At 36.1% G+C, this 27,815-nt stretch overlaps 7 protein-coding genes across 7 annotated transcripts; 2 read left to right on the forward strand and 5 right to left on the reverse strand.

Annotated features, from left to right (window-relative positions):
* Nucleotides 1-2,397: 2,397 nt before the first annotated feature.
* Nucleotides 2,398-5,315, reverse strand: Bfra_004012 (putative acetyl- acetyltransferase protein; the record flags this gene model as incomplete). The annotated part of the gene is made up of 7 exons (XM_037334418.1): nucleotides 2,398-2,625; nucleotides 2,738-3,019; nucleotides 3,140-3,462; nucleotides 3,539-3,685; nucleotides 3,759-4,001; nucleotides 4,381-4,479; nucleotides 4,895-5,315. The coding sequence occupies 7 exons, from the start codon at nucleotides 5,313-5,315 to the stop codon at nucleotides 2,398-2,400; spliced, it is 1,743 nt and encodes a 580-aa protein (XP_037194505.1).
* An 8,544-nt stretch (nucleotides 5,316-13,859) lies between these two features.
* Bfra_004013 (putative ubiquitin conjugating enzyme protein) lies at nucleotides 13,860-15,064 on the reverse strand (the record flags this gene model as incomplete). The annotated part of the gene is made up of 2 exons (XM_037334419.1): nucleotides 13,860-14,813; nucleotides 14,900-15,064. The coding sequence occupies 2 exons, from the start codon at nucleotides 15,062-15,064 to the stop codon at nucleotides 13,860-13,862; spliced, it is 1,119 nt and encodes a 372-aa protein (XP_037194506.1).
* Nucleotides 15,065-16,271: 1,207 nt separating this feature from the next.
* Bfra_004014 (putative chitobiosyldiphosphodolichol beta-mannosyltransferase protein) lies at nucleotides 16,272-17,767 on the reverse strand (the record flags this gene model as incomplete). Its single annotated transcript, XM_037334420.1, has 3 exons — nucleotides 16,272-17,222; nucleotides 17,269-17,462; nucleotides 17,521-17,767. The coding sequence occupies 3 exons, from the start codon at nucleotides 17,765-17,767 to the stop codon at nucleotides 16,272-16,274; spliced, it is 1,392 nt and encodes a 463-aa protein (XP_037194507.1).
* Nucleotides 17,768-18,863: 1,096 nt separating this feature from the next.
* Bfra_004015 (putative cation efflux protein zinc transporter protein) lies at nucleotides 18,864-20,608 on the forward strand (the record flags this gene model as incomplete). Its single annotated transcript, XM_037334421.1, has 3 exons — nucleotides 18,864-19,444; nucleotides 19,491-19,709; nucleotides 19,759-20,608. 3 exons carry the CDS (start codon nucleotides 18,864-18,866, stop codon nucleotides 20,606-20,608), a joined length of 1,650 nt encoding a protein of 549 aa, XP_037194508.1.
* Nucleotides 20,609-21,218: 610 nt separating this feature from the next.
* Bfra_004016 (uncharacterized protein) lies at nucleotides 21,219-22,040 on the reverse strand (the record flags this gene model as incomplete). The annotated part of the gene is made up of 2 exons (XM_037334422.1): nucleotides 21,219-21,871; nucleotides 21,944-22,040. 2 exons carry the CDS (start codon nucleotides 22,038-22,040, stop codon nucleotides 21,219-21,221), a joined length of 750 nt encoding a protein of 249 aa, XP_037194509.1.
* Nucleotides 22,041-24,278: 2,238 nt separating this feature from the next.
* Nucleotides 24,279-25,250, forward strand: Bfra_004017 (uncharacterized protein; the record flags this gene model as incomplete). The annotated part of the gene is made up of 3 exons (XM_037334423.1): nucleotides 24,279-24,313; nucleotides 24,401-24,589; nucleotides 24,617-25,250. 3 exons carry the CDS (start codon nucleotides 24,279-24,281, stop codon nucleotides 25,248-25,250), a joined length of 858 nt encoding a protein of 285 aa, XP_037194510.1.
* A 749-nt stretch (nucleotides 25,251-25,999) lies between these two features.
* On the reverse strand, nucleotides 26,000-27,314 carry Bfra_004018 (putative tam domain methyltransferase protein; the record flags this gene model as incomplete). The annotated part of the gene is made up of 2 exons (XM_037334424.1): nucleotides 26,000-26,956; nucleotides 27,072-27,314. The coding sequence occupies 2 exons, from the start codon at nucleotides 27,312-27,314 to the stop codon at nucleotides 26,000-26,002; spliced, it is 1,200 nt and encodes a 399-aa protein (XP_037194511.1).
* Nucleotides 27,315-27,815: the final 501 nt, after the last annotated feature.

The raw sequence follows: 27,815 nt of genomic DNA on the forward strand, positions 1-27,815 counted from the left end.
AATGAATTAAGATACGACGATACCGAATTGTGAGGTAACGAGGGAAGGTTTTAGCGTATCGGCGGATGTAGCGGGGTCAAGTCCGTGCCTTCTAATTTGGGTGAAGGTGAAGTGAAGTGTGAGGATGAATATCAGTGCAAGTGATTGTTTTCGGAAGGTGGGGTGATTTCATACATAACTACGAGTACGTGCGTATATATATAACGTGGTTTATCAGTGCGTGGCCCATATCAGTGGGTGGCCCACCTCATTTTACATACAAAATTCGTCTGTGCGTAACCGTGCACTTTCTTTATTTATTTATTAAATCTTTTAAAATCTGAATAAATAAAATTTAATCATAATTGTATTATAAAAATCTAATCTCTTTTTAAAAATTCGAATTAATATAAGAGTTATTATAGAAATAGTTTTTTTGTAACCGAAAATCGTGACAATTTCTACTTTTCTTAGAATATAATAAGAAAATTTATATTAAAACTATATATTCAAAAGACTGAATTTTAATTATTATTTAATATTATTTTCTATCAAGAGAATAATGATTGGTTATTAAAATATGATTATTAAAAAAAGCTCAATTTTGGTGTATTTTTGAAGTGGGCCACGCACTGATAAACCACGTTATAACTTATATGAAGTTTCAAATTGCAACATGAAGATATACTCAATTTCTAATAGATGCTACTTGAAAAGCTCAGTCGACGATGAGGTTAATTTTAGCTTTGGTTCATTCCTTTTCTTGACAGGAAACAAACACTTCCAACTATCAATTCATTCTCCTTGGACTTTCTACCATAATCAGGTACAAACAGAGAGAAATTCCTCAAGTCCGACGAATCGTTCATCATCAAGGCAGTTGCCATTTAATTTGCATGGCAATGCTTCAATACTATAGGGTAATGTCACATACCAATAACATCATCGAGATCAGATTATGTCGTATTTCTTTGGATGATGATAAAATGGTGGTAATGTGGTAGTGGTTTGGTGACATGATCGATATATGCAGATACAGATCAGGGGCCCATGTATCGGAGTAATTCTCCAAAGGTTGTACGAATGAGTATCTCGGGATTTTGTCAAGATATCTGGTGTATCAGACATGTATATATACATAGTGCGCAGTGATACAAAACCAACCATTTTCTGTCATTCTCGTACTAGTGTCACGATGAAATACGACGTCAAAAGACTGTTTACACGCATATATTTTACCAGCTCTGTGAGAGCTCAAGGGGGTTGAGGTCATATATCCACGTGATTTCCCCTCATTACTTCGCCGATCTCAATATCCATATCTGATTCAAATCTAGATAATATCCGTGGATAGGGTACCAAGTGCCGAATATCTTTGCGGAGGAGTACAGCCCCGCGTTATCTGTCTTAAATTGAACACCAAACTGGTTTGACAAATGGATCTTATCCGAGACGGAATGATTTCACGATAGCTTCAAGGGAAAACCAATCCAAAGCGTTTGTCACTCTCCTCTGGTGGTTGGCGACCGGCAAGGTTATCAGATTTGTAGATATCTTTCATCGAGATCCTCCTTGGACGCGGGAGCTAGACACTGCGTTGAAGAGCACAATCCAGGATCTCTGATCCATACTTGAGAGCACGAAACTGGTTTGACAGGTTCGGGTCCAATTCTAAATGAATTAAGATAGGCTCAGAAGAAAGCTGACATGGGCGATTCTGGTACACCATATGAGTATCAAGAGCGTATGATACCATATCTTCGGATATGCATCGAGATCCTCGTCGATAAGGGCTACATGAAGCAGGTCAGACCAGGATCATCTCATGCTATCTGAGCACAAAATTAGCTTGACAGGTTTGGATCCAACTCCGAACCACTCCACGACAGCCTTATCAGATCCTCATAAATATGGTTTCCCGGTAGTCGGCAAAGGGTATAGCCAAGAATCCTCCTTTATTTATGAGTACAAAGCTAGTCTGACGCCACATTCGGGTTTCCGAGTCCAGATGACTTCATGATAGCTTCAAGTAAACACGACGCCAGTGACTCCCGAGTCCTCAATCTCAGTCAATGCTTGGCATATAATGCAATATCCGCGGATATCATCGAGATTCTCTTGATTACGGAGTGTACGGATTTCTACCACTGCTCTCCTTCTGGGAATATCCCGAATGTCTAAAATTCATCTTCTTGAGTCCTCAAATTGTTTCTACTTTGAGAACCCGGAGGCTTATCTTTATGGAACGTCCAATCACTCTCACCCCCGTATCGCAATTATGAATCTCCACGACTCATCTTCCCGGACCATTTAACGACTTTACAGCACCATCACAATCTAACTTCATCCTCGAATCAAAATCAAAAACGTCTTCCCTCATTTCTCTTCCACAGTATTCTATCTTCTCAATGGCTCCGATCACAGATTAGTTCCTCGCTCAAACCCAAACAAATTTCTCTTTCCGCCCTCTTCCTTCCATACCCAGCCCCTCTTCCCAATTATCTCCTTTTCGCTTTCCTTAACCAACTTACCCAATGTTTTGTCATCTGCAACATTTGCTAAAAATCTCTTTCCTGTCTGCTTCAATCTCCCGACTACAAATCCAGTTTGAGGCTCATTCTTCCTTGAAAATTGTACTGTATATGTCTGCGAAATTGTTAGCTGCAGATCAAACCTCTTCTACTTAATCATGATTATCCCAGATTCTTTCGACATCTGCCAGTGGAGGTTTTCCTTTCAAGAGAATTGTAATTCTCACCTCAATTATGCCTTCCCATAGTCCTTTCTTGGCTCCTTCCGGACCAACAATCTCGAAGCCATTGTCATCATGACTAGTAGCACTCTGTACAAGATTTGGGCAAGCATTTCCATCCTGATATCCCTTTCCGTCGCTTCTTGGTTGTGTGGATAGACATACGACATGCTGATATGTCAATACTCCTCCATTTGCTAAAATGAGACCGTTTAAAACTCTAGAATTCTTGTGATTAAAGACTTGACCTCTTTTGCTACGGAGTTGCCGCGTCATTTCAGTGACGGCCTGCAATTTGTTAGTTCATACTCAATGGCACGAAAGACTCATGAAGCTTGACAATAGTGCTTTGTGTGCGACGAAAGCGTCTACTGTTTAGGAGACCCCCCAAAACTTGGAAATGCATACATGTAGACTATAATTATTCCCAGCACCACCAAAAGAGGTCAATCCTCCCAACAAAGTAATTGGTCTTGGAGGATCCAAAAAAGGAATCTTCAAGTGATGAGCTGCCAATTTCGGGACTATGGGAAAGCACCTATAATTTTCGTCAGTTGAATGTTCTATGCTCGATTTAACCAAACATGTTCCCCCGCCGACGCTATTAAGCTGTACCCACGAATAAAAATCAAAAATATCTACATCCTTCGTCTCTAATCCCGAAACATCCAATGCCGAATCGAGTGATGTTTCTAAAGCTTCACTAGAATGGAAGTTTGGTCTTTCCCAGACTGTTTCTATTAGCTTTTTGTCTTGGTTTATTTCGCTTTGGCAATCACTGCAAAACAAAGCGGATAGGTAGCATACAATTATCCTCCTCACGCATCCCAGCACCACCTAATGGATATATCCATCTATCTTCTGGAATCCCCAGCTCGGTCGCCAAAGAAACAGAAGTAATGATGCAACTTGCGGCCATATTGACGTTGTTGAATGCATTCATTAGAAGGGGATCTATAACATCCATTAACACGTTCATTCATCTCATCTCCCGTTTACTTCTCCAACTACCAAAAGCGTAACTCACATGGCCAACAAATCATCCTATTCCCCTTCCCTACCTTTCCAATGCTCTCCTCGCTTAACTTTCCTGCAGATTCCCTATTCCAAGCACATTCATTCCCAGCTGCCACAGCAGCAAATTGGGCATATAATTTTGCAGATTCAGCATTGTTATCTACTTGGGATTGGTGACGATGGGCTCGAAATGCATTTTCGTACAGCGGGTAGATGTGTATTGGGAGCCCGATTTGATGGATTGTTCCTAGTGCTAAGGGAGGTGCATCAGTCATAGGTAAGGATTCTTAGGAAGCAGATGAATGAGATGAGTTTAGAGTTTAGAGCGGTGATCTGTAGCACTGAGTATTCATAAAGCGATTGACTGTGTGCGAGATCATACAAAATCTTCCTCAACTTCATTCAAATCCTCTTCGCGATCATCTCTTCGCAGTCGTGCGTGCTCGTCGGAATCAATATTCTACAAACGTAAAAGTCGCTGGACTTTACATTGGACCTATATTAATGCTCCTGTATCTCGACTGATATCTTCTTTTATCGCCTTGCGTTCAAAACGGGAAGCAAACCAAGGAGCCCCAGGGGCAACATCGTATAATTCCCAGTTCGGAAGAATAAGGAAAGATAATACATACTCTCAACTCCTTTCGGTAAAGCCAAAATCTTTCTTGGGTCGCCGGCTGGCGGTGTCCAGTGCGAGGGGTATGTACCGGTCTTTGATGCGGATGCAATCACTACGCTCATGAGAACCATTAGTAAATGCTTGGTAATGAGTTCCCTTTTCAAATCCGGGTGCCCCTATAAACTGGGTTTCGTCCTCGCTATGGATCATTGCCTCTCCTCTCATGCTGTGTGCTCTATCGACATCAGCGTGTATTACCGCTTGATGATATCTTCTCACGTCTCACTTGAGAGATAATTTTACCCCAATTGATATCGCTTGTTGTAGTGCTGTGCGCACATCTCCCCCCCTTTTCCTTTTTTCCTCATCCTCGCTTCCTGCTCAGTCTCCCCACCGTGCCTCATTTCCATCGTCTCCAGATCATCACACCAATACCCTTCCTCAACTCGGATCCATCTCAATCCGCATTACCAACATCCAAAATAGTTTGAAAGCCCAAACGAAAAAGAAAAAGAAAAAAAACTCACAACTTCCCAACGCCTCTCCCCCAACCACAACCGCTACCTTCGATTCTCCCCTCCCCACTCTCTGACACGCTTCATCCAACATCTTCACCGGCGAATTCCCCCCGTGTTCCGATTCCTCTTTATACACCTCCTTTCCCAAATTATCACTCCCTCCCTTTCCCCCACCCAGAATCCCATCCAACACACTCTGACACACATCCACATACGGCCATGTCCAATTCCTTACCACTCTCACATCATCCACACTTCCTTTCAATATTCCCAATTTCTCCCGATCATGGGAAATACCGGTATCTGAAAATGATTTCTCGAGAGATTGCAACATAAGTCCTAACGGCTCAATCGCATCTTCAACCTGCAGGGAACGATTTATCACATCGCCGACGCCAATGATAATTGGTGTTTGTGGTGGTAGTGGCATTTTAATTTCGGAAGGTTAAGACGAGGAGGGCTGTTCAAATGATTGCGGGGTGGGTTGGGGGAAATATGTATACTGTTATGGTGTAGATATCCAAGGCAACAAGATCAGAAACACAGCAATATATGCAAGGTGTTAGCAGGAAATATGGTATATGAGATGCAAAATCGAAAGAGAGATTCCAAGAATTCACAAACAGATACAACTTCATAAATGTAAATACAAAATCCCAACCCGCACCCGCATTTCCACCACAAGAAGCCACCAATTCCCAGTTTCAAGTCCCTAGTTCTAGTCACATGAATTTAATTAAATTCCAGCATATCACCAAATACAGTAATCATCCCATCTCATCCCATTCCCGCACGCGCGGGGAATTAAATAACCAGAACATACCTCGGGCATCGGACTCGGTTGGATAATATAAAATCTGGGGATATTGATTGGATTGGAATGTAGCCAAGGCTTAAGGGCCAATGAGGTCAAAGACCTTTGAGAGGTCCCTGGAAAGGTGGATATTGTAACTTACATAGGTCCGGGGCTCGAGCGTTTCTGCAAAGGCATAGAATGTGACGATCCGGCCTCAGGCCTAGATTAGTCATCCATTTGCCCCACCTGGCAGGGCAAATCTCGCTTCGCTTTGGTCCCCTCTTGATTCCCTTCTAATTTCCTTTAGGCCTATAAAAGCCTTTTACAGGTTTATTCTTTATATAATAGTTTATTATTCTTTAGTTATAATAATTGATTCATTTTATTATTATGACTTGATTTTGTTGTTATTATATTATAACAAACTCTTTATATCTTTATAAAAAACAGAATATCTATTTATAGTTATATTTATCTGAGTTATTGAATTATTTATAAAAGATAGAATATTAATTTATATTATATATTTTTTTTAAATTCCTAAATGTATTATACTTTCGAATTTCTAAATAAAAAAGATACTATGCTTAAGTTATATTCTTAAGATTATTAAATGAAGAAGTAGAAACCTTTTATATTTAAAAAACAAAATTCTTTTTGTTTTTTTTGATATAAAATGTTTTCTTATAGAATTTAATTATTACAAAACCAAACTTTTAATGAAAATCTGAATCCAAATTAGTAATTACAATAAGAATTTAATAGTATCTTAAATATTAAAAACAAAGAAATAGAACTCAATTAATTTGATCCTTTTGTTTTCCTATCTTTCGGTTTATTAAGATAAGATATTATGAATATTATAAATGCTAACAATATAATTATAATAAATAGTATTTGGGAGATACTAAAATCAAGAATGTATAATAAAAGCTATTATTGTATATAAGTAATAATTGGATGGGTTATGAAATTGAATCTATTAGGATTCTATTTATAGTAAAAAGATATCTTCAAAAATCCTATAGGAATTATTTTTTTAATTGAGATATATAATGGCTTTATAGTCTCCCTAACCAGCAAAGCTAAATTGAGTACTAAGGTAAAAGATTTAAAACCCTTAGATAATAGGATTAATCCTATATTCGAAATATAGAGATTATTTATTAAAAATAAACTCTTGAATAATATTAATTATTATTTGAATAAAGATTTGTAAATAAAAATAATCTTTTGATAAACTATTAATGAAATATAAAGGCATTTAAAATTTAAAATATTATACAAAGATTTCTGAATCTCTAATAATATCCTTAATTACCTTAAAGGTATATATTTAGTATTCAATTATTTGGAATTAGTAATTAAGGAACTTAGAAATCTAAGAATGGAATTTTCTATATTTTATTAATTCTATATTTAATTCTTAAAGCTGGTGGTAGAATCGAATTAGTTTAAAAGGAATCTTTATAGGGAATTAATTATTAAAATATTCTTTCCTTTCAAAAATATTATATTAACTATTATAAATAGCTACTCTAATTTCCAAATATATATTACATATTTGATTAATATAGATATAAGGATATATACTATTTATTAAAGGAATCTGTTAATTTCAAAGTAGACCTTATTCTAACACTTAGAGAAATTATTTTCGAAATCTTTAAAACCAAATAAAGTGTTTAGTCAAGAAAAGTCTACTATTTTTGGATCTACTCGAGAACCCTTTATTACCCTTAGGGTTCTATTTAATCGAAAATCTTATTTTCTAAAAAACTCTAGAAAATGTTATACTTACAGAGCCTCTAATTGAATAAAAAACTATATATATCCAATGAAGATTCAAGAAATTAATAAGATGTAAGAAAATATTTTTATTAATCTGAATCAATTAGAAATGGATTCAATCTCCGATATTGATTTATGTGAATTGGGAAAAGATTAATTCTTAGCAAAATCTCTTATTAAGGATTTCAATATATAAAGAATATTGATTTTAGAAATTTTATAGAAAATAATAGCTTTATTATTATTTATTATTTATAAACCTATAGCTTCTAAGTTCATTATTATATATTAATGGATATTAGTATTAATATTTATTTTTTTATTAATGCTTAATTTACATAATAAATTTTCAAATATATAAGTATCTTTATATTTATCTTAAACTATTATATTAATATTTAAGGTTATAATAAACAGTCAGAGGCCTTTATTATTTAAACTATATGTCTAATCTTATAACTAAATAGTAGAATTTTTATTTAAATATTATTTTTATTGATTGATATAAAAAGAGATGTAATTCTAGGTAATAGATAGCTTTAATCTTATAATATTATTTTTCGATTCTATAATCACACTTTTATTTAACCTATTAATCTATTAGTTATACTTAGTTTCTTTAGTGGAATCAATATCCTTTGTAATTCTTTGAGAAATCTTGAAGTTTGTGGTTATAAAAAGCATTAAGTAAATATTAATTGAAGAAATCAATTCTTTAATATCAATTTCATTAATCTCTTTTTTATATTCTAAACCAAATTCACTAATTGATATAATTGGGATATTAGAGATAATCTTAGAAAAATGGAAAGATTGATTGAATAATATAAGAACGAAGAAATTTCAGTTCCTTTTGAAGATATCAAAAAGGATATCTTAATTCTCTCTGTAGACACTAAAACTACTATTCTCAATTATATTCTTATTAACTCTAATCCTTTTAAATCTTTTCTATATAACTCAATGAATATCACTATTATTATTACTAAAGCTTTTAAAATATATACTTATTATTACAATAATATGGTTTTTGATATTAGTATATATAAAATCAATAATATTCTTAAAGATTATATAGGAAATATAGAATCTGTCAAATTCAAAGAACTTCGTTCTCGGATTCTCATTATTTATTATAACTGGATTGATATCTTCTCCAAAATCAGATTTAATAAATTACTTGAATATACTTCTTATAATTACTATATTGAAATACTAAAAGATACAATTTTAAAAATAAGTTTAATCTATAATATATCAATTAAAGAACTTTTAATTATTAAAGAATATATTATGGATAACTTAAAAAAAGATTTTATAAAAATCAGTTTCTTTTTATTCATTGCATTAATTCTATTTGTAATAAAGCCTAATAGAGAGCTATAATTCTGTATAGATTATTAATATCTCAATATTATTATTAAAAAAAACAAATACCTTTTACTACTTATTAACAAGATATTAGTTTATATCTCTAAAGCTAAAATCTTTATCAAATTTGATATTCATTAAGCTTTTTATTGAATCCGAATGTATTCTGATTCCAAAGATCTTATTATATTTCGCATATAATATAGAATATATAAGTATAAAGTCTTATTATTTGATTTAATAAATAATCTAGCTATTTATCAAAGATATATAAATGATATTCTGTTCGATTTCCTTGATATTACTTGTATTGTTTATTTAGATAATATTCTCATTTATTTGGAGAACAAAAAAGAATATAAGTGATATATTATTCAAATCCTCAATTACTTACAAAAAACTAGTTTTTAGATTAATATAAATAAGTACAAATTTGGAGTTACTAAGATCAAATATCTAGATTTCATTATCAATATCAATGGTGTAGAAGTTAATTCTGAAAAGATTGAGATTATTAAAGAATAAAAGCTATTAATTAATGTTCAAGGAATACAATCCTTCTTCAGATTCTATAACTTTTATTATTGATTTATTCAAGATTTCGATAGAATTACTAAATTTCTTATTCAATTAATAAAAAAGGATATCAAGTTTTTATAGAATAATAATTGTAATATTAGTTTCAAGGAATTAAAAAGATATTTGATGAATGCCCCTATACTAAGATATTATTATATTGAGAAACAGACTATAATTGAAACTAATATCTTTAATAAAATAGTCAATAGAGTCTTTTCCTAGCTTCAAAAAGATAGCTAATAGTACCCTATAGCCTTTTTTATTAAGATTATATTTCTAATTGAGATAAACTATATTATCTTTAATAAAGAGATATTTATTATTATGAAAGTATTCAAGATATAGTATACTGAATGTACTACTTTGCTTTATTGTATTAAAATTTATACTAATTATAAGGTACTAGAATATTTTATAACAAAAAAGACTTTGAATTAGAGATAAATAGAATAAACTGAAATTCTATTAAATTTCTGGTTCGAGATTATATATTAGTTAGGGGTTAGTAATATTATTACAAATACCTTAAATTATAGAGAATAAGATACTGTAGATTAAGATTTTAAATAATTGGAATAATATATTTAAACTTTTCTATTAGATATAGTTCTTAATAAAAGAATTATTAATAAACTTAGTATAGAGAGAGAGAAGGTATCAGAATTGTTAGTTATTAATATTAAGGATATGAATTTGATAAACAAAATTTTGATAGTTAACCAAAATTATTTTTTTTTATAAGTAGAATGTAATTTAGTAATCTACTTAAAGAAAGGATACTTTATAAGAAATAGTCTTGTTTTATATAAAAACCATTTTATTATTCTTAATATAAATCATTTATATATTAATTTTATAAAATAAGTCTATATTCAAATCTTTTTAGTATATTCTAGAAAAACTAAGATCAAATTAATCTTTAGAAAAAGATATTTCTGAAAGAATATATTAGAATTCATTAATTAGTATATCAATAACTATATTATTTATTATAACTTTTATATTCCTAAAGATAAGATATTAGGATTTCTATAATTATTATTTGTATTTTTAAGATTCTGGGTAAATGTATTCATAGATTTCAAAACATTTCCTATTAACAAGTTTGATTACAACAATGTTTTTATGATAGTAGATAAATTATTGAAATAATCTATTTTTATATTATGCTATAAGATTATTAATATTAGGAATATGGTAATAATATATTTAAATAATATTTATTAATGAAAAGGTACTTTAAAGATTATAATTTTTAATAAAGGCTTTTAATTTATATCTCTCTTTTAAAAAGAATTTATTTGGATTTTGAATATCAAATTGAAACTTTCTATAGTATATTATTCTCAAATAGATGATTAAATAAAGATTATAAATTAGTATCTGAATTAATATTTATATTCTTATATTAATTATTATTAGAATAATTGATTAAAGCTTTTGTATATTATAGATTATATTCAATTTATTTTTCTATACAAAAATCTAGGAATATCCTTCTTTAAGTTTTAGAATGGGTATAGATTTGTTATCTTTTTTGATTAGAATAGATTTTTTATTGTTTTTATGATTCAAGAGAAACTTTTTTAAAAAAAAGTATAAGTTTTTGTATTTAGAATATATAAAGTTTAAAAAGTAATTAAAGAAATTATTTTTAAGTTTTAAAACAAAAAAAAAGAGATATTGATAGGTATAAATAAATTATCAATTTCGAAATTAATAATAAAGTTTTTGTTATTATAAAAAACTTTGCTATTAAAAAATCTAATTGAAAGCTTGATTTACAAATAGTTAATTCTTATATTATTCTTTTCAAAAAGAACTATTCTTATTGTCTTGATTTGTTTGATAGTATAAAAATGTATAAAGTCTTTTTTCCAGATAAGTTTTAAAAAGTATTTGACAATTCTGTGTTTAATCAAAAAGTCGATTTTCTATTTCTAATTGTAATTATAATCAATACTAAATTCGAGGTTCAAGATATATTAGCTTCGAAGATTGTTCGAAAAGAGGTTTGTTATAAGGTAAGGTGGGTAGGCTATAACGATGATCCTGTATGGTATTATTGTAGAGATGTGATGTATATATTTTATAAAGTTAAAAGCTTTTATGTGTAATACTTGTATGCTGTAGGCTTTTTAAAGAATTTATTAAAGTGAATAAAGAGATGGGAAGATGGTATTAATGATTATGATAATCTAATAAATAAAAAACCTATGGATATAGGTATAAAACAGATTTATTTAGTCAATTTATCTTGAGAAGAATAAACTTATATATAAGCCTTTTTCTATTATTATGAGAATTTGTTTACTTTATATTTACTTTTTATTTACATTTTTTATATTTCTTTTATTTATATTTTATTTTTATAAATCAACTTTATCTAAACCAAATTAATTCTTTAATTCAATTCGGAAATAATAAAAAAATTAGTAATATTTCAAACTTTATATAATATTTTTAACTTTTTAATATGTTTTATTAAGTAATAAGCTTAGATAATATTATTTAGATCTCCTTTGCTCTTCTTCTTATAATTAATATTAGATGATAAGAAGTAAGATCTGTTAGATTAGTAATTACAAGTTGTAATACCCATTTCATTGTTTACAAACTTATTTATCTTTACTTTTATTTTTAGTGAGTTTATTTATTTTATTAATATCCTTGTGTATATCGACTCACATTTAATCTTCCTAAAGTTTTAATAAATCGAAATAATCGAATTTAGTAAAATACAATTTGTAAAGCTTAATATTAATTTAGATAGCTTTATTATCAGATTATAGATTTACAAAATAAAAAAAAAATTTTATAAATGTTGGAATATAATGAAGGAGGATTTGGAAGCTAAGTATACAGTTTTTATAGTTATAGCTATTTGTAGTAAATATTCACAGAAAAATATTGAATTTACTACCAAATGATTAAATAGTTTTGTGGATAAGAAAAGTAAATACCTGGGTTAGCTTATTCGAAGCAATGCTAAATGAAAGGATAATATAACTAGAACCACAACCTTCACCTAATTCCTTAAAGCTACTCTAAACAACTTCATTGTTTGTTATATATTGAATATAATAATTATTAAATAATTTAAAAAAATCGAAAATTATTAATAAAATAGTATTTATTTTTTTAAATCAATTATTATTAATATCAAAAAAACTCAAGTTTTTTTAAGAAATACCTCTTATTATATTTCTTTTTACCCTTTTTGTAAACTTTTTTTATTATAAAAATATAATATATATATACTATCTAAAGGTATTTATAATAAATAATAAAACAACAAATTATATTGAATAATTAGTTTCTAATTTAATAAAAAAAAAAAAGAGAAAATAAATAGTATACCTTAAAGGTGATAAATAATATTTTGCTCTACAATCAAACAACTTATATGACTATAGCTAGTTCTTTGTGATAAGTATATAATACTTTGATCAACATTTCTAATAATAAAGATAATAATAACAAAGAAAACAAACTATTAGCTATACTATCAAGAAAAAGAAAAGTGATAAGAAAAATAAAGAAAAAAATAATAGTAAAAAAGGAATTTAGATTTTTAAAAACAAAAAAGTAAAAAAGAGATAAAAATGGACTTGAGGGTAAACTGTTTTTCAAAAAAGAAGTAATATAATAATTTAACCTTAAATCTAAATTAATCATCTATTTGCCCTATTTAGTAAAACAAATCTCATTTTGTTTTAATCCCCTCTTAATTTCTTTTTAATCTTTTTTAGATTTATAAAAACCTTTTATAGATTCATTCTTTATATAGTAATTTGTTATTCTCTAGTTATGATAATTGATTTATTCTATCACTATGACTTGACTCCGTTGCCGTCACATAGAATAGAGTAGAAGGGAGAGAATTAGAGATAGGATAGGCAGGCGGTGGTACAATGAAAATATCGACAGAGACTGCAATAGATGTAGATGGACTGAAAACTAGAAGGCAAAGAGACTGCAAGCTGCTATGTCGATAAGTGCATGACCAAGTCCAGGCCCAAATATGAATGATGTGGAGATAGAACTCAGGTGTGCATTTCAAGTCAGAAGTTAAAGTATTTAGTTAACTAAACAAATCAACTCATAGAGTAAAAATGATATTCTACACTCTTTCAATGATTACATTACGGATACATCGAGCTACAGAGTCCAAAGTCACAGATGGGATCAAGAACATAATATCAGCACAAGTGAGTATAATTTCATTCGCTAAGTAGTCATAAATATGTGTGAAGTAATGTAGTGTGTGGGAGAACAACCGTAGCACGAAAATTCGCCTCTTATCCAACCCCTTCCCGTTACCCCCCAATGAACAAATGAAAATTCGGGATCAACATCTCATTGAAAGCATCGATTCCCACCAGATAATACAGAGTTGAGATCGGTTAAATTATTGACATGGAGAGTATCTGTCTCTTACATCTCGAATTGGATTGGTGCTCCATTGCTGTCTGTTCCGATGATAACCTTCTTATGATCGGCACCAAGAACCATGAAAACTTCTGCACATAACACGACAGTGAAGAAAGTCGCGACGGCAATTTCCATAGCAGCAGCCTTGACATATGCCTTCAAAAGTCTAACACGTGAGTTCCAGTCAAATGTTTTCCATGCATCGAGGGTACCCAAGACACCATCTTCAGAAACACGTCCACCAAATGTACGATCGAATGGTACGATAGATTCATGATCTTCGGAAAGGAGAGAAGCTTGAACACGAATAAGGCTGACACTTGCTGGAATGAGAACGAGGAAAGCAAGGGCACCGGCTAGAATAATGACGGAAGCTGTCTGGATACCCATAGCTGAGACTTGTTGCGGGGTCATCTTTGAAGGTTCGCTCTCGAATGATTCGAAAAGACCGATGGAGAGAGCAAGGTAACCTGGAAGGAAGATAGCGGCTTGTTTGGCGAGAGCAAAGACAACTGTTGCTGGAATAACCTTCTTAATAGTTGCAACGTCTGGCATTCTCTTGAACCATGGAAGTGGGCTTGGGTCCGAGATAACGATGTGTGTCCATGCCAAACTGAAAGGTGCACAAAGGACATTCGCAAGAGGATAAGCGAAGATGTTAGGGAGGAATATAGAGAGGAAGTTCATTTGTAGACCCAAGACAAGGGTTTTGATGAAGTGCATTCCAACACCACGTAAATGACTTTGCTTTCCAGCGCGGGCGCGAAGGTGCTTGATGGTTGATTTAAAGCTCGAGGTAATGGGCTTTTGCTTTAAAAGTAAGAGTTCCGGTTCAGCATCTCCTTTGTGGTCGAGTTTCGCATCGGGATCTTCAGATGTGAGAGGTTCGAATAGGATTGCCTGAGGAGATTCGACCATAAGAAGGGTAGGAACGAGTCTGGTGAAGGTATATTCAACCTATTTTGATAATTAATTGACGGATTCATCAAGTTTAGAAGGATACCATGAAGAGAAGAGCCTTTGTTGTCATTTTGTAAACATACCATAAAGTCCATGATCAAGAATACAACAACAGTACTTGCGATCATCATAACACCCCAAACTGGCATTTGAAATTCTTCAGTTGGTGTCTCTGTACCCCGAAATGCATCAAGACCTCTTTTTGCCAGCCCCATAGTTGGAAGCATTTCTCTTGGAAGCATTCCCATAATGCCGACTTTATTCGATGTAACTTCTCGATCGTTCGTGTTTTCGATATTTGGTATCGTAGTATTGAAGAAGATTGTATCAGGAAAAGAAAGAAGATTTAGTAGGGAATGAACATTCAAAGTGGATGAAAGAAAACAGGAAAGGAAGAGAGAGAGAGAGAGTGAGTGAGCGAGTGAGATAGTGATGAATGAAACATATGAGGCGGGTAGGTAATCAATACGAAATACGGACATAAGCGTGCGGCGTCATTGCTCCTGAAATTGTGGCGCAGTCGTCTTAGGAGCCTAATCTGTAACTACCTACCATGAAGAGTGATTACATAATTTACATTGAATTGAGACCTGCAGATTGTAGATTATCTTTATTAGAATAGCCATGGAGAAAGAAATGATAACTCTTTCGGTCTGTTTATATTTCTCATATTGATTGATAAACAGGTACAGGTGAAGATGGATGGCTACGAAAGCACAACGCAACGTCTTGAATGAGATAACGCCAATCCATTTGATATCCCTTTCATATGGTCATCTACCCCGTCGGATATACATTGTACAACATCCACGGGATATACGGATCACGGCTCAATCATCTACCCACTATACCAGAACAAGATTTTGCCTCTTCCTCCTTTCCATAGCAAATCACCTCCAATCAAATATCTAAAACTAAGACGTATGCCTTTGGCTACCTGGGCTGCCCTCACGACAGTAGCCTCCGGAAGACCAGCGGAGCGTCATTTCATTTACACAGCTCAATGAATCTCTTTCAACAACAGGTCACTTACTCTTCTTCTATATCCATGAACGATCAATGTTGGTGGTGTATTCCACCTTGGCCACATTCTGGCCACGCCTCTGAGAAGGGCTTTCTAGTCACAAGTTTGTTAAGAACAGATTAATACTTGCTCAAATTGAATCACTATTACACACACCTACCTGTGTACGGTAGAACGTTTTGTAGCATGCAAGTTTCTCATGGCTGAACTGGGGTCGAAATTAGCTACATGAAGTGTGGATACTATTATTATGATAGGGCTGATGATTTTAATATATGCATCGTAAATTGGCCCATGACTTGCTGTCGATGTTCTTAAGCACCTTTGTCCGTCGACGTTACATCTACAGAAATTATGATACACTGTATCCTGTACATTATTTACAAGTACATTCATTTAGGATCCATTCCATTCCATTCCTTTCCACCCAATCAGTCAATCAATCCTAAAAGTCTCCCAGCAACCCCATCCCATTCTTCATCCCATCTCTTTCTTCCCTCCTCAATAGCCCCCTTCTTTAATCTCGCTAATTCCTTTCCACTTGTATCCTTGAAGACTTCCTCCAAAATCTCTGCCAAATCTTTCGCTGTTGTAAATCCCCATCCGTTGATACCCTCCTTGACCAATTCGGGCCAACTGAAATATTGATCGTATCCAACTACTGGCAATCCTGCTCCAAACATATCAACCACTTTCATGGGCAGATCTACACCACTACTACTCTTATGTAAACAAACTCCAAGGTCGGCGCATGCAAGTAACGAGGCGTAATCTTCAATACTAAGCCATGCAGTCTTGATTGTAACATTGACCAAATCATAGCTTTCAGTGAGTTCGGCAATTCGATCAAGATACATTTGCTTCTGTGGACCTTTTCCAGTGATGATGGCAAGAATTGGTGGGCAATCAAATTCGGCAAATGGTCCATATTTAACGAGCGCATCTAAAAGAAGGTTGAAATCTTCATCAGGAGTCCATGATGTACTGCTAACTAGTAGTCTTACATCTCCATTCATAATCGCATCGACATGATCTTTTGTTTCTGGTAAACGCTGAAGAAAAGCACGTCGCTTTGCCTCGTCGGTAATCGGTTGGAAAATGGAAGCAGGTCGATCGTGAAGGGTAAAAATTGGTGATTTGATCTTGTAGGGACTTTCGCGTAGTTGGCGCTCCATCGCTTTCGAAACTGTGAATGAAGCGGTTGGTGCCCACGATCCGAGGAAAGCTTCATACCATTTGTATAGTCGAACGAATATGTGTTTAGGGCCTCTTGTTCCTGCTAAGATAGTCCATCCATAATTATGCCAATCAATTATTAAATGTGTATTGCGTATTAAACAGACGAGGTATGCGACGAAGAAGGTGGGAATTGAGGGGGGGTTCTAGTCATGTTAGAAGATCATTGCGTGTGAGAGCCGGACGCCTTACCTGAACTAAAAGCCATCTTGCAGGTTTTGTAGTATAACATAAAACAAAAAATAAAGTCCAGATCTGCCATAAAACCTTGCAAGGCCCTGCGAAGAAGAATGGTATAGTACCATCTCGTAAATTTGCTGGTGGTAGCGGTAAGGGTACGATTGTAATGAGAGGATTGTCTGTTAAGCCAGAAGGGAGTTCAGATTCTATGTAACTGTTAGCACAAGTCATCGAGAAAGCTTGCTTCTGTGTAAGCTTTAATACCTTCATATCCAATAAGATCCACTCTTCCACCATGTTTTGCTATACTCATAGCATGATATTGCATTCGAGGACTTCGCCCAATATCTCCCAAGACCAAAACCTGAACGGAGATCTTCGGCTCGACATTTGCGCCATCTTGAGTAGCCATTGGAGGCGAATGCTTGATGTATTGTTTAGGTATCAATAAGAGGGTAACTGTGAATATTGTAGAAATTATTGTAGCCAATGTTAGAAGATTCTCTAGCATGACGTGGTATCGTGAGATTCAGATGAAGTTCGGACACTTCCAGATGAGAACAACCTTCACCCAGTCAAAAACTATCTATGAATAGAAGAATTGGCTAGGTTATGCCTCCATATCTGAGAATTGACGCAAGCTTAACTAGGAAAAGAAGATGATAGAGATTGTCACAAGTAAATAGATATTTATAGAAGTGAAGTTTGGAGTTTGGAGTGTGAAGTATCAGAATGTATTCTTATCCTTTTCTTCACTCCACTTCAATGCTTCACTTCACCAGAAACAGATCATCCATTGAGAAAAAGTCGGTGTCCGGCGGTGACAGTGGGCAATATCAGCTGAAACTGGCTTAGTATCGGGTAGTACCCTTGTCGATATCCCATTTAAGTCATTTTCTTGTCGTTATCTTTCAAAAAGGCAAGTGGGAAATATTTCAAGGGAATTGATTGGATGATATTGACCGAAAGCGGTATTTTAGCACAATTGATTGGATGGCATTGATTTGAAGTCGCATTTTAACATAATTCATTCGATGGCATTTGTTCGTATTCAAAGTTGAAGTAAGTTGCATTCTCAATAGAACCTTGGAACGCTTTTCCCTTTCCCGGTAGCCACAGATTTGTTAACCCAGGGGGAAGACTCCAAGAAGAGTATCTGGGGTTGATTGGAACTTCCTTACTGGTTCGTTGGTAGGATCATCAGCATAATTTCGAGAGAATTTCCTGAATTGGTACCTACTGATTCTTGTACTTGTGTGCGTACCATGCTCATGCTGTAACTTTCAATTTCTTTCATTTCTGTCTTCAATTCAATCCCTACTCTCACTTCATAACAAGACTCTCATTGAACATCGGCAAAAGATTGAATCGAAGTATTGGGAATATATATTAAATTGGATCTCTTGCTGCATTTGACAACTCTGTCTGTCCATTTGCATCGTCAAAGCTCCTACTATCTACCGAAGCCAACCTATCTCGGCGCAAATCAAAACAAGGAAGGTGCTTCGTAGAGAGAGATACTAAGGACACCGACAACACATGTGGAGAGGGGTTGAATATATACGGGCTTCATAGCTCGTTCGATCCATCTCAGAATTAACGAAGTTATGGCCTCATCTTATGCGCTGCCGGCTTCAGCAATTACCAACAGTCACCATGGGCATGGACATTCTCATTCCCATTCATCCTCACATTCAAGCCGGTCCTCACAATACTCTGCAAGTAGGTCCAGGCCATTGAATCAATCAATCTCAAGTCTGCATAGCCATTCGCACGATCGTTCCGAAACTCTCCATGAGCATGAGCATGAACATGAACATGAACACGAAAATGAACACAATCATGGCCACTCTCACTCCCACTCTCATTCGCATGGCCATGCGCACAACCACAGCCATGATAACTCGACATCATACCTGCCGTCACCGCCATATAGTGAAGCGACTCCCATGTCTGCCAACTTCGAGAAAGGAGCATATGGGACCTACGAACCTCCGGTAAACGATGTACATGTTGACAGCCATCATGGTCATGATCATGACCATGACCACCACAACCATTCGCATGGTACGACAACCGAAACGAAATCACGATTTACGAGTTTGATACTGCCATACGCATCCAAATGGCCTCTTTTACATGCAATATTGGCGAGTAAGGATTCGAGGAGGATCTTTTATTTCATGAGGTTGGTATTCTTCCAAATTATTGGAGAACCAAGCTAATTCTGCCAGTCTTAATTTTGCCTTTATGATCGTTCAAGCATTTTACGGATTCGTCACGGATTCTCTCGGTCTTTTGAGCGATAGTATACATATGTTTTTCGACTGCTTGGCACTCGGAGTGGGATTGTTTGCTGCAGTTGCAAGTAAATGGCCACCGAGCCAAAGATTCCCATACGGATTTGGAAAGATTGAGAGTTTGTCGGGATTTGGCAATGGAGTATTCCTCATGTAGGCAACTCTTTCCCAATTGTTTAGTACTCGCTGACGTAGTTTATAGACTTATTAGTATTGAGATTATGATAGAAGCGACTGAACGATTGGCAGAAGGACGAGAAACAAAACGATTGATGGAACTTTTTGTTGTCAGTTCTTTGGGATTGGCAGTTAACTTAGTTGGCATGGCCTGCTTCGGTCATCATCATCACGGACACGACCACGGCGATCATGATCATGGGCATGATCATGGCCATTCACATGGACATTCTCATTCCCACTCTCACGACTCTCACTCCCATGACTCTCATTCCCACTCAGGATCTTGCGATCACGGTCACAAGAAACAACCCTCAATTCTCCACGATGACCATTCACATTCGCATTCACACGGTGGCCATTCGCATGATAACGAAAACATGAGAGGTATCTTTCTTCATGTACTTGCAGATACAATGGGCAGTGCTGCAGTCATTGTCTCTACTGTGCTAATATACTTTCTTGGATGGTCAGGCTGGGACCCCCTCGCATCTTGTCTCATCGCAATTCTCATTTTCCTTTCCTCAATTCCTCTTGTCAAAAGCAGTGCGAAAAAACTACTTTTAACAGTTCCTGATGATACCGAATACAATTTACGAAACACGTTGGCAGGTGTAAGTGATTTACGTGGAGTTCAAACCTACACCGTTCCAAAGTTTTGGCTCGGCGATAAAAATCAAACAGTATTAGGAGTCATGCACGTTGTTGCGACCAGAGGATCAGATCTTGAAGATGTTTTAACGAGAACGAGAGCATTTCTTCTAAGTAAAGGTGTGGATGTGGTAGTACAAGTTGAGAAAGATGGAGACGGTAGTTGTTGGTGTGGAGGAGCTGGTAATAGCAGTCGATCGAACACAAATTCGAGATTTTCCTAGTTGCACAAGATTTATGGGTAGGATTTCTTTCATGGAAGAAACATCATGGGATGACGATAGGATTGAAATAGGATATTGATTGATGAATTGATGGATACTTTTATGGCAGAAAAGACGTGTACATGCAAATAGCATTTAAATCATATTAGCAGTACTTTTGTAGATTTGGAATGAAGCGATATCATGTATATCTTCTACCCTTGGAGCAAGATATGTCGAGAACCTTGACCGCATTGAACGTCGCCTTGAAAAGTCTAGATTTATTATGACGGTGATGGAAGGAGGAGGAAAGCCGTGGAAGGGGAATTGCAAAAGTTTCGGTGTTACCAGTACAAGGAATGTCGCTGTCCTAAAAGACTTCAAATGAACGCTCTCAATGTTTAGCTCAATCCACATACATTGTGGCGTACTACACGATATTTATCACATTTATGAACGAGACTGGAGACAATATGACGAGAAGAAGTTGATGATTTATTTCTAAAAAGACTAAACATCCAACCCTTCAAGATACTCAATCGGAAGCCCTTCAACTGAAGATATGCTATCATACGCAGCAAGGAAGGAAAATGAAGCTGATAGCCTCATTTATCCGACTCAATACTACTCACTACTCCCAAAGTCCATCCCTATGAAGACAAGCTACTGCGTAGAGTATGATTGCATCACAGTTTGCCTTACTACTACAATCTTCCTTGTGTTGAAGTGCACAGTACATCTTGACCTCGCATCCCTCAGGCTTCGTCTTACCAGGCTGAACAGCATACTCATCTTGACAAAAACCCATGACAGCACTGTGGGTTATGCCACCAGGAGGATAGGGATGACCTGCTGGAACTTGAGACAGGGTGTACTTCTGCTTGTGCTTGCAGAATGGTCGATGTGGACAGAGATCGGTGGAGTTAACCTTGAGGATGAGGGACCAGGGACAGACGTTCTTGTATTCATTGTCGAGTGTTGTGAGTGCTCGTTTCAATACGATAGAGACCTTGACAAGGTAGTGGCGGTGGGCATCATCGCTGAGACCAACCCCTTGCTTGTAACTAACGGCGAATTGTTCGAGGAACTTGATGTCGTCTGCGTAATTGAAAACAGAGCTAGGTTCGTTGCGAGGATTTCTCATCACGTCTATTGCAAGCTCAGTCTGTTTAAGAACATTTTCCAAACGCTCTGCTTGAAATCGTTGATGATTTTCAGATTCTCTGACCATCTCCTTTACGTCTGTGAGGAGGTCGCCGCAAATCTCGGAAGATATTGGGTGGACTATTGACATGTTAGTAAGATGTATATTGACTTGAAGATTGCTTGTGCTTGATGTCGAGAGGGGATACTTACGATGCTCTTGGGTGCAGATACGACGTGTAGAAGGGATGCGTTGAAAAGCCAAAGGGGCGTTCTGAAGCTGAATCTCTCGTGCAAGAAAGCTCGTCATTGTTAGGTTGACTAAGTAGTCGCTGAGCAGTTGACAAAGAACGTTGACGCGTTGTGTAGATGAGCAAAGCTAGCGCGGTGACTTGAGATGCCGATAGCAAAAAGGTGCTCGTAGATTTTCAGATAGAAAACGCAATGTGAGAAGCAAACTTTCTGGTTTACTGATCAAGTACCAAGGTGGCTCGAAGATGTGTGGAGAATGGAGTAATTGTTGAGTTTGATCGTGGTCGACGGATTCCAGATTCGGAATTTTGAGACGAGCAAATGAGGTGTAAGAAATGCCCGTCGTTATGGCCTTGGACTATTCGTGAAGGGAAATCTGAGATACTAAGTGTCAGAAGTAGGCTAGGAAAGAGAAGACTTCTCTATTATGTCGGATTGGTGTGTTGCGAAAAAAGACTTACGGGTAGCTGGCTCTTCTTCTCAATCAATTCTGAACAAAGTACAAGGTTCGAGACAGTATAAACTGTCTGAACCGTTGGAGAAGACAAACTCTTCGAGACAAAATTGGAGTGAAAGTAAAGAAAAGTGTGTGTTGTCTTGAGGGTAAGTTGTGGTGTGGGAGTCGGAAGACTAAATACTGAATTTTCAACGGCACGCGAATTCACTGAGACTTTTTTGTTGAGAACCCTGACGGAGACATAGGATGAACTTGGCCTTGTGAAAAGGCATTGCGGATCTCGTAGATTTTACTGAAATGAGGTAACAGATGAAGCTGACTTGTGATTTTTTAACTTTTTAAATTTTGGTGATGTGACATTGAATTCAAGAAAGCCATCAACTAAACATTATTATCAGTAGACTTCTTATCTAGAGATAATTAGAAGCTTTGAGACTACGATTATGTACCTTAGTAGTCACAGATACAATTAAATCAGATGCAAGAGAGAAAAAAGTTGTTTCGAAGAGTCTTGACATTTTCAACATTCTCTTGATCATTCTCGGTTAATTCGAGGGGTAAAAACAACTAAACAAACATACCACATTTAGAAACAACTTTTCCAAGACAAATTACAACAGACGTGTTTTCTTTACTTAGGAGGGACCTACCTTTTTCCTGTTCTAATAAAACGAGTCTAACTTTCCTTTCATATCCTCCAACAGATGGTTTGGAAATTGAGGCTCGCAATAAATTGTTTACCAAATACTCAAGACAATTCTGAACAATGGGCTCGTTAGGTCAGTATTCCGTCCAGCGGTGACAAAAGTTCACGCCTAAATGCTATCTCTAACTTCTAATACGTAATTCAATTAGGATATCGTTTTGCGAACAAGCAGATGAGCGACTGGTCGACTGCTCATGGACAACGCGAAACGCCCTCTGCGAGGACTCTAACAAAGTCCTCTCTACCTTAATTAGAGTTAAGATGCACCGCAATTATTAAGAAGGATATAGAGGAATACTTGATTACACGGCGAAGATACGGAGAAAGAAGTTTCTGGGACTGCTGAAAAATCTCCATGGCATCCGTGTTGTGGACGGCTGGAAGGTCAGGTCAATTCAAAAGTCGCCGTACTCCATTCGTGAACTTCAACAATGAAAGTTATCATATTCAGGATTGAGTCACCGGACAATGTACGACGTATAACATAGAAAATTGTGACCCCTAGCTGCGGTAGTTCCTCCTGCTGAGCATGTCGTGGAAACTTGAAAGGTTGTGCTCACTTTGCGACCTTTCTCACCGTTCACATATATTTCATCATGATCATTAACGAGAATTCCGTATGTTGATGAAACTTATTCTGTCTGATATGGCCAGAATTTGGCATTTACTTGCCCAATCTTATCAAGAAAACCTGTGTTGATGAAACAGGCATGCAGAAAAGTCTGGTATATACGTGTAGACTATGGCAAGAATTTGTGTAGGTATCTTGATGTTTTGAATGATACCCGGCGTCAGGTTCCATTATACGAGTTGAAGTTGGACCAAGAAAGCTCTCAGCACGCAATTATTTGTCATGCTCCAAGGAGTATACTTTGATTTCTCATTCGGTTACGAAACAGTTTGAGAGCAATAGATTACTGGTAATCCTCAACAGCCCGTACTAATCTTCATTTCTTCAATTGATTCACCAGAGTAGAGTTCCAGCACTATAGTCTGCCGTAGGAAATAAAATTATCTATATCAAGACTACCAGTTGCAAGTAACCTTTTGTAAAATTCCTCTCCAATTTGAGTTCAAAACCAAAGGCACTCAACGATCAACCAAAAATCTTTCGTAATTGACCGATGTAAAAAATGAACCCAACCCAGGACCTTCGCAAAGTGACAAGGTAAGCGAAAAAGAATATCCTACACAATAAATACCTTTCTCCCTCACCCCTCACGCACACACAAAGTCTCGCTAACCACAATCCCAGATGGCTAGGAAGTCCCATAGTCCATATCTACGTCGGCTTCTCATCCCGAGAATTCGCTGTCCATAAAGATCTCATATGTTACACCTCCCCCTTCTTCCGCGCCGCTTTCACATCTGGATTCCGAGAGACAAACACAGGAACCATAGAACTCCCCGAAACGGATACAGAAATCTTTCTTTTATTCATGGGGTAGCTGTATACTCGGGAACTCAGTAGCGCGAGCCTGGAAATCGGGGAGTGGGAGACAGAAGCAGAGCGAAATGTAGTGGTTGAGAGTACGTTAGGTATTGGAGATCCTATCGAGAGGAATGGAAAGAGAAATTACTCTGAAGACCCATCGAAACGCGATGATAAAGTCAAGAGAAAAATCCAGGCACTGATGAACGCTCTCGAGAACGAAACGTGGAAAGGCGAGGCGGAGACACTTTTCGAAGATGCGGTCGGAAAAGAATTCCTCGACACTCTCGCTGCGCAAATCGACATGAAAGCAAACAATAAAATTCACATTTCCATGAGAAAAATGCTAGAACTCTATGTTTTCGCGGATATGGTTCAGATACCCGCTCTTAAGAATTGCTGTATCGGAAAGTACGATGAGCTTCGTAGGGGTATCAAAAATAAACATGATCGTCATGATCATGATGATTTTGAGATGACTCTCGAATCAATCTCATACGTGTGGAAAAATACGAGGAATTCGGATTTGATTAGGGTGTATTTACTTGATTCGATATCGTGGAGATCGGAACCGAGTATTCGGGAGGGAGTCATTAGGAAGAGGGATCGCGGTAGTCCGGTGGATGATTTGGAGAGGTATTTTGAGAGGGTAGATGAAGATTCCAATTTTTAGGTACTTGGGAGGCGGGTAAGTATTTGACAATAGCGATTCTATGATAATGAGCATGATACCAATATTTCCAGATCATTTTTCATCTTTTGCGAGGAGAGAAGACTGGCTCTACTTCATCAGTTTGAAGATGTAAAATATTATTTGAGCACCCCCTTGGACGATGACCTTAAGCATGACCTTAAGCATGCCCTTTTATTACTTGAATTCTGTTGACAAACGAATGCACTGCACATTGCGCAAACACTCTACCCAAAAAATGCGACTTCAACAAATTTTCACTAATCGGTCTTCACCTGTGTGAGAAAGAAGGGCAAAGGAATGATGTTCCTAGAGAACTATTGAAGGGACTGGATTCAACTCAACACAAATCTCGTGTGCAAAGTCCAAAACAACTTACCGTCAATTGAAGCAGCTAGGAAAGAAGGTCCGTATCGTTATTATTTTAGTATGAATCTCAAAGTATGTAATTAAATATTCCTAAGCGCAACTGCAAGAGCTAAATAATCGAGCGTTTGCCTTTCTATATATGAAGGTTCGAGCTGTTTCTTCTTTTTGAATGAGATACTATGATTGATAAGACAAGGCATCGTTTAAATCCCCATACTTGAAAGTCCCCAATATAAGCGATGATCGAACCATCTCAAACTTCACCTCAAGATAAGGCGCTACATTTCGCTCAAAGCATCGATCATCAGAACAACCCCATATCTGGAACCTCTTTTTACACCACTATTCTCGCAGCTTTACCATTATACCTCTGGCTTCCTTCCATAAACGAAATGAAACTTCATGTAAACATGATTCAAGGGATTCTTCATATCATTCCTTGGTCCCACCATCATCACTTGTGCCTCCTCAAAGCTATACCCCAATACCCGTGTGAACAACGCCATACTGATTGGTTCGACGGCATCCAAGCATTGAGCTTGATAATACATACCAATCTCTTTGAGTCTTTTGTCTTTGGGCCAGCGACCAATAGGTACCTTGTAGACTTGATCATGAACATCAACAAAGCCAGCATCAAGCATCCATTGCTTCTGATTTCCAGCAACTTCATCCATCATCTTTCCATTTTTAACACTTGCTTCATCAATCAATCCAAAAAATCTTTGCAGATCTCCAGCATTGAGATCAGTGCCGTCATCACTCTCGATATGTACCTCGTGCTCTTGTGCTTCAACCCATCCTCCGGGTCGAACATGCGTATAGGCCTGACTGAGCAATTTTGGCCAATCTGAGATACTAGATGCAAGAACTCTCCAGTGGATCAAATCGAATTGTCGATTGTTAGAGAACAACCATTCATTCTCAGCATCATCTATCATGAATTTACAGTTCGGTGGTACCCAACCCGGTTGGATAGGACTTAGATCCGTTCCAGTGACTTCAGCGGAAGCAAATTCATCGGCACACTCAATTGCCCAAAGACCAGTTCCAGTTCCGATGTCAAGGATTCGTTGCGGATTAGGATCTATAGGTGCGCAGAATAGTTTCCCACCAAGAATGAGCTTGAACACGTGATGTTTGAGATCGAGTCGTTGTTGTTCGGCTTCATCATTAGGAAGGAGGTAAGAACCGGACTGATAGGCATGATAACGACGACCATTTTCGTAGGTGTAGTTTAGCATGGACGAAGTGATAGATGTAGAGGCTGTTGATACATCGTCGTCGTCCCAACTGGAATCAGCATCGCTATGAGTATCCTAAATTTGTGGCGTTCTTAGCATTGTTGACGTGAAGTGAAGTGGTGGATGGTTCACATGATATGTGATTGATTGTCATCATCATTACAAAGATGAGAAAGCTTTCTTTACTTACAACTTCGACATGATCATCTTGATCTCCATCACTTTGATGGGCGATATTTTGATTCACGGTTGCGGTTTGTGTGTAATCATGATTTCCAGTTGTGGTAGTGGTGGATTGATCGAGGGATGTTGGTTCTGTTGATTGTGGGGGAACCGAGGTGGTAGAAGTTGTAGCTTGTGGAATATTTTGTTGTGATTGATCTGAAGTAGCTGCTGTCGTTTGTGGAGTATCTTTTCCCGTTGATTGTGACATGATTACTTTGGTGGAATGATTTTGGGAACTCCTTACAATAAATATAATGATGGTTGACAATTGATGATCGACACTTGACACACGAGAGAATAGAGATTGATTGCCGGTAAACCTTATGTATGATGATCTAGTCCAACCGCTGCGTCACGGGCCGCCTTTTATACGTAGCTTGATTGCCAATGAGTGTATGTATGTCCGCAGAAGACAAATACGGACGAATATATAAGGGAGGAGATAAAAGGAGGTGAAAGTGGTGCGATATATATATATATGTATATATAAATCTATAAGATACAAGAAACATATGTCGATTTATAGATTGATATAATTTCACTTGACTACCTAGGTACGAACGGTGTAAACGGGTGAGTTTTCCAGAGGAGGATGAGTGTGATGTGAATACGTTAGTAGGAACAGAGGTGGGTGAGAAATGGATACATACAGGAGTTTGAGATGATTCCGAGTTTTTTCATTTATTTTTTTTAGCTCCTTGGGTTTATC

The sequence above is a fragment of the Botrytis fragariae genome (assembly GCF_013461495.1).
Source record: "Botrytis fragariae strain BVB16 chromosome Unknown tig00000045, whole genome shotgun sequence".
NCBI classification, from domain to species: domain Eukaryota; kingdom Fungi; phylum Ascomycota; class Leotiomycetes; order Helotiales; family Sclerotiniaceae; genus Botrytis; species Botrytis fragariae.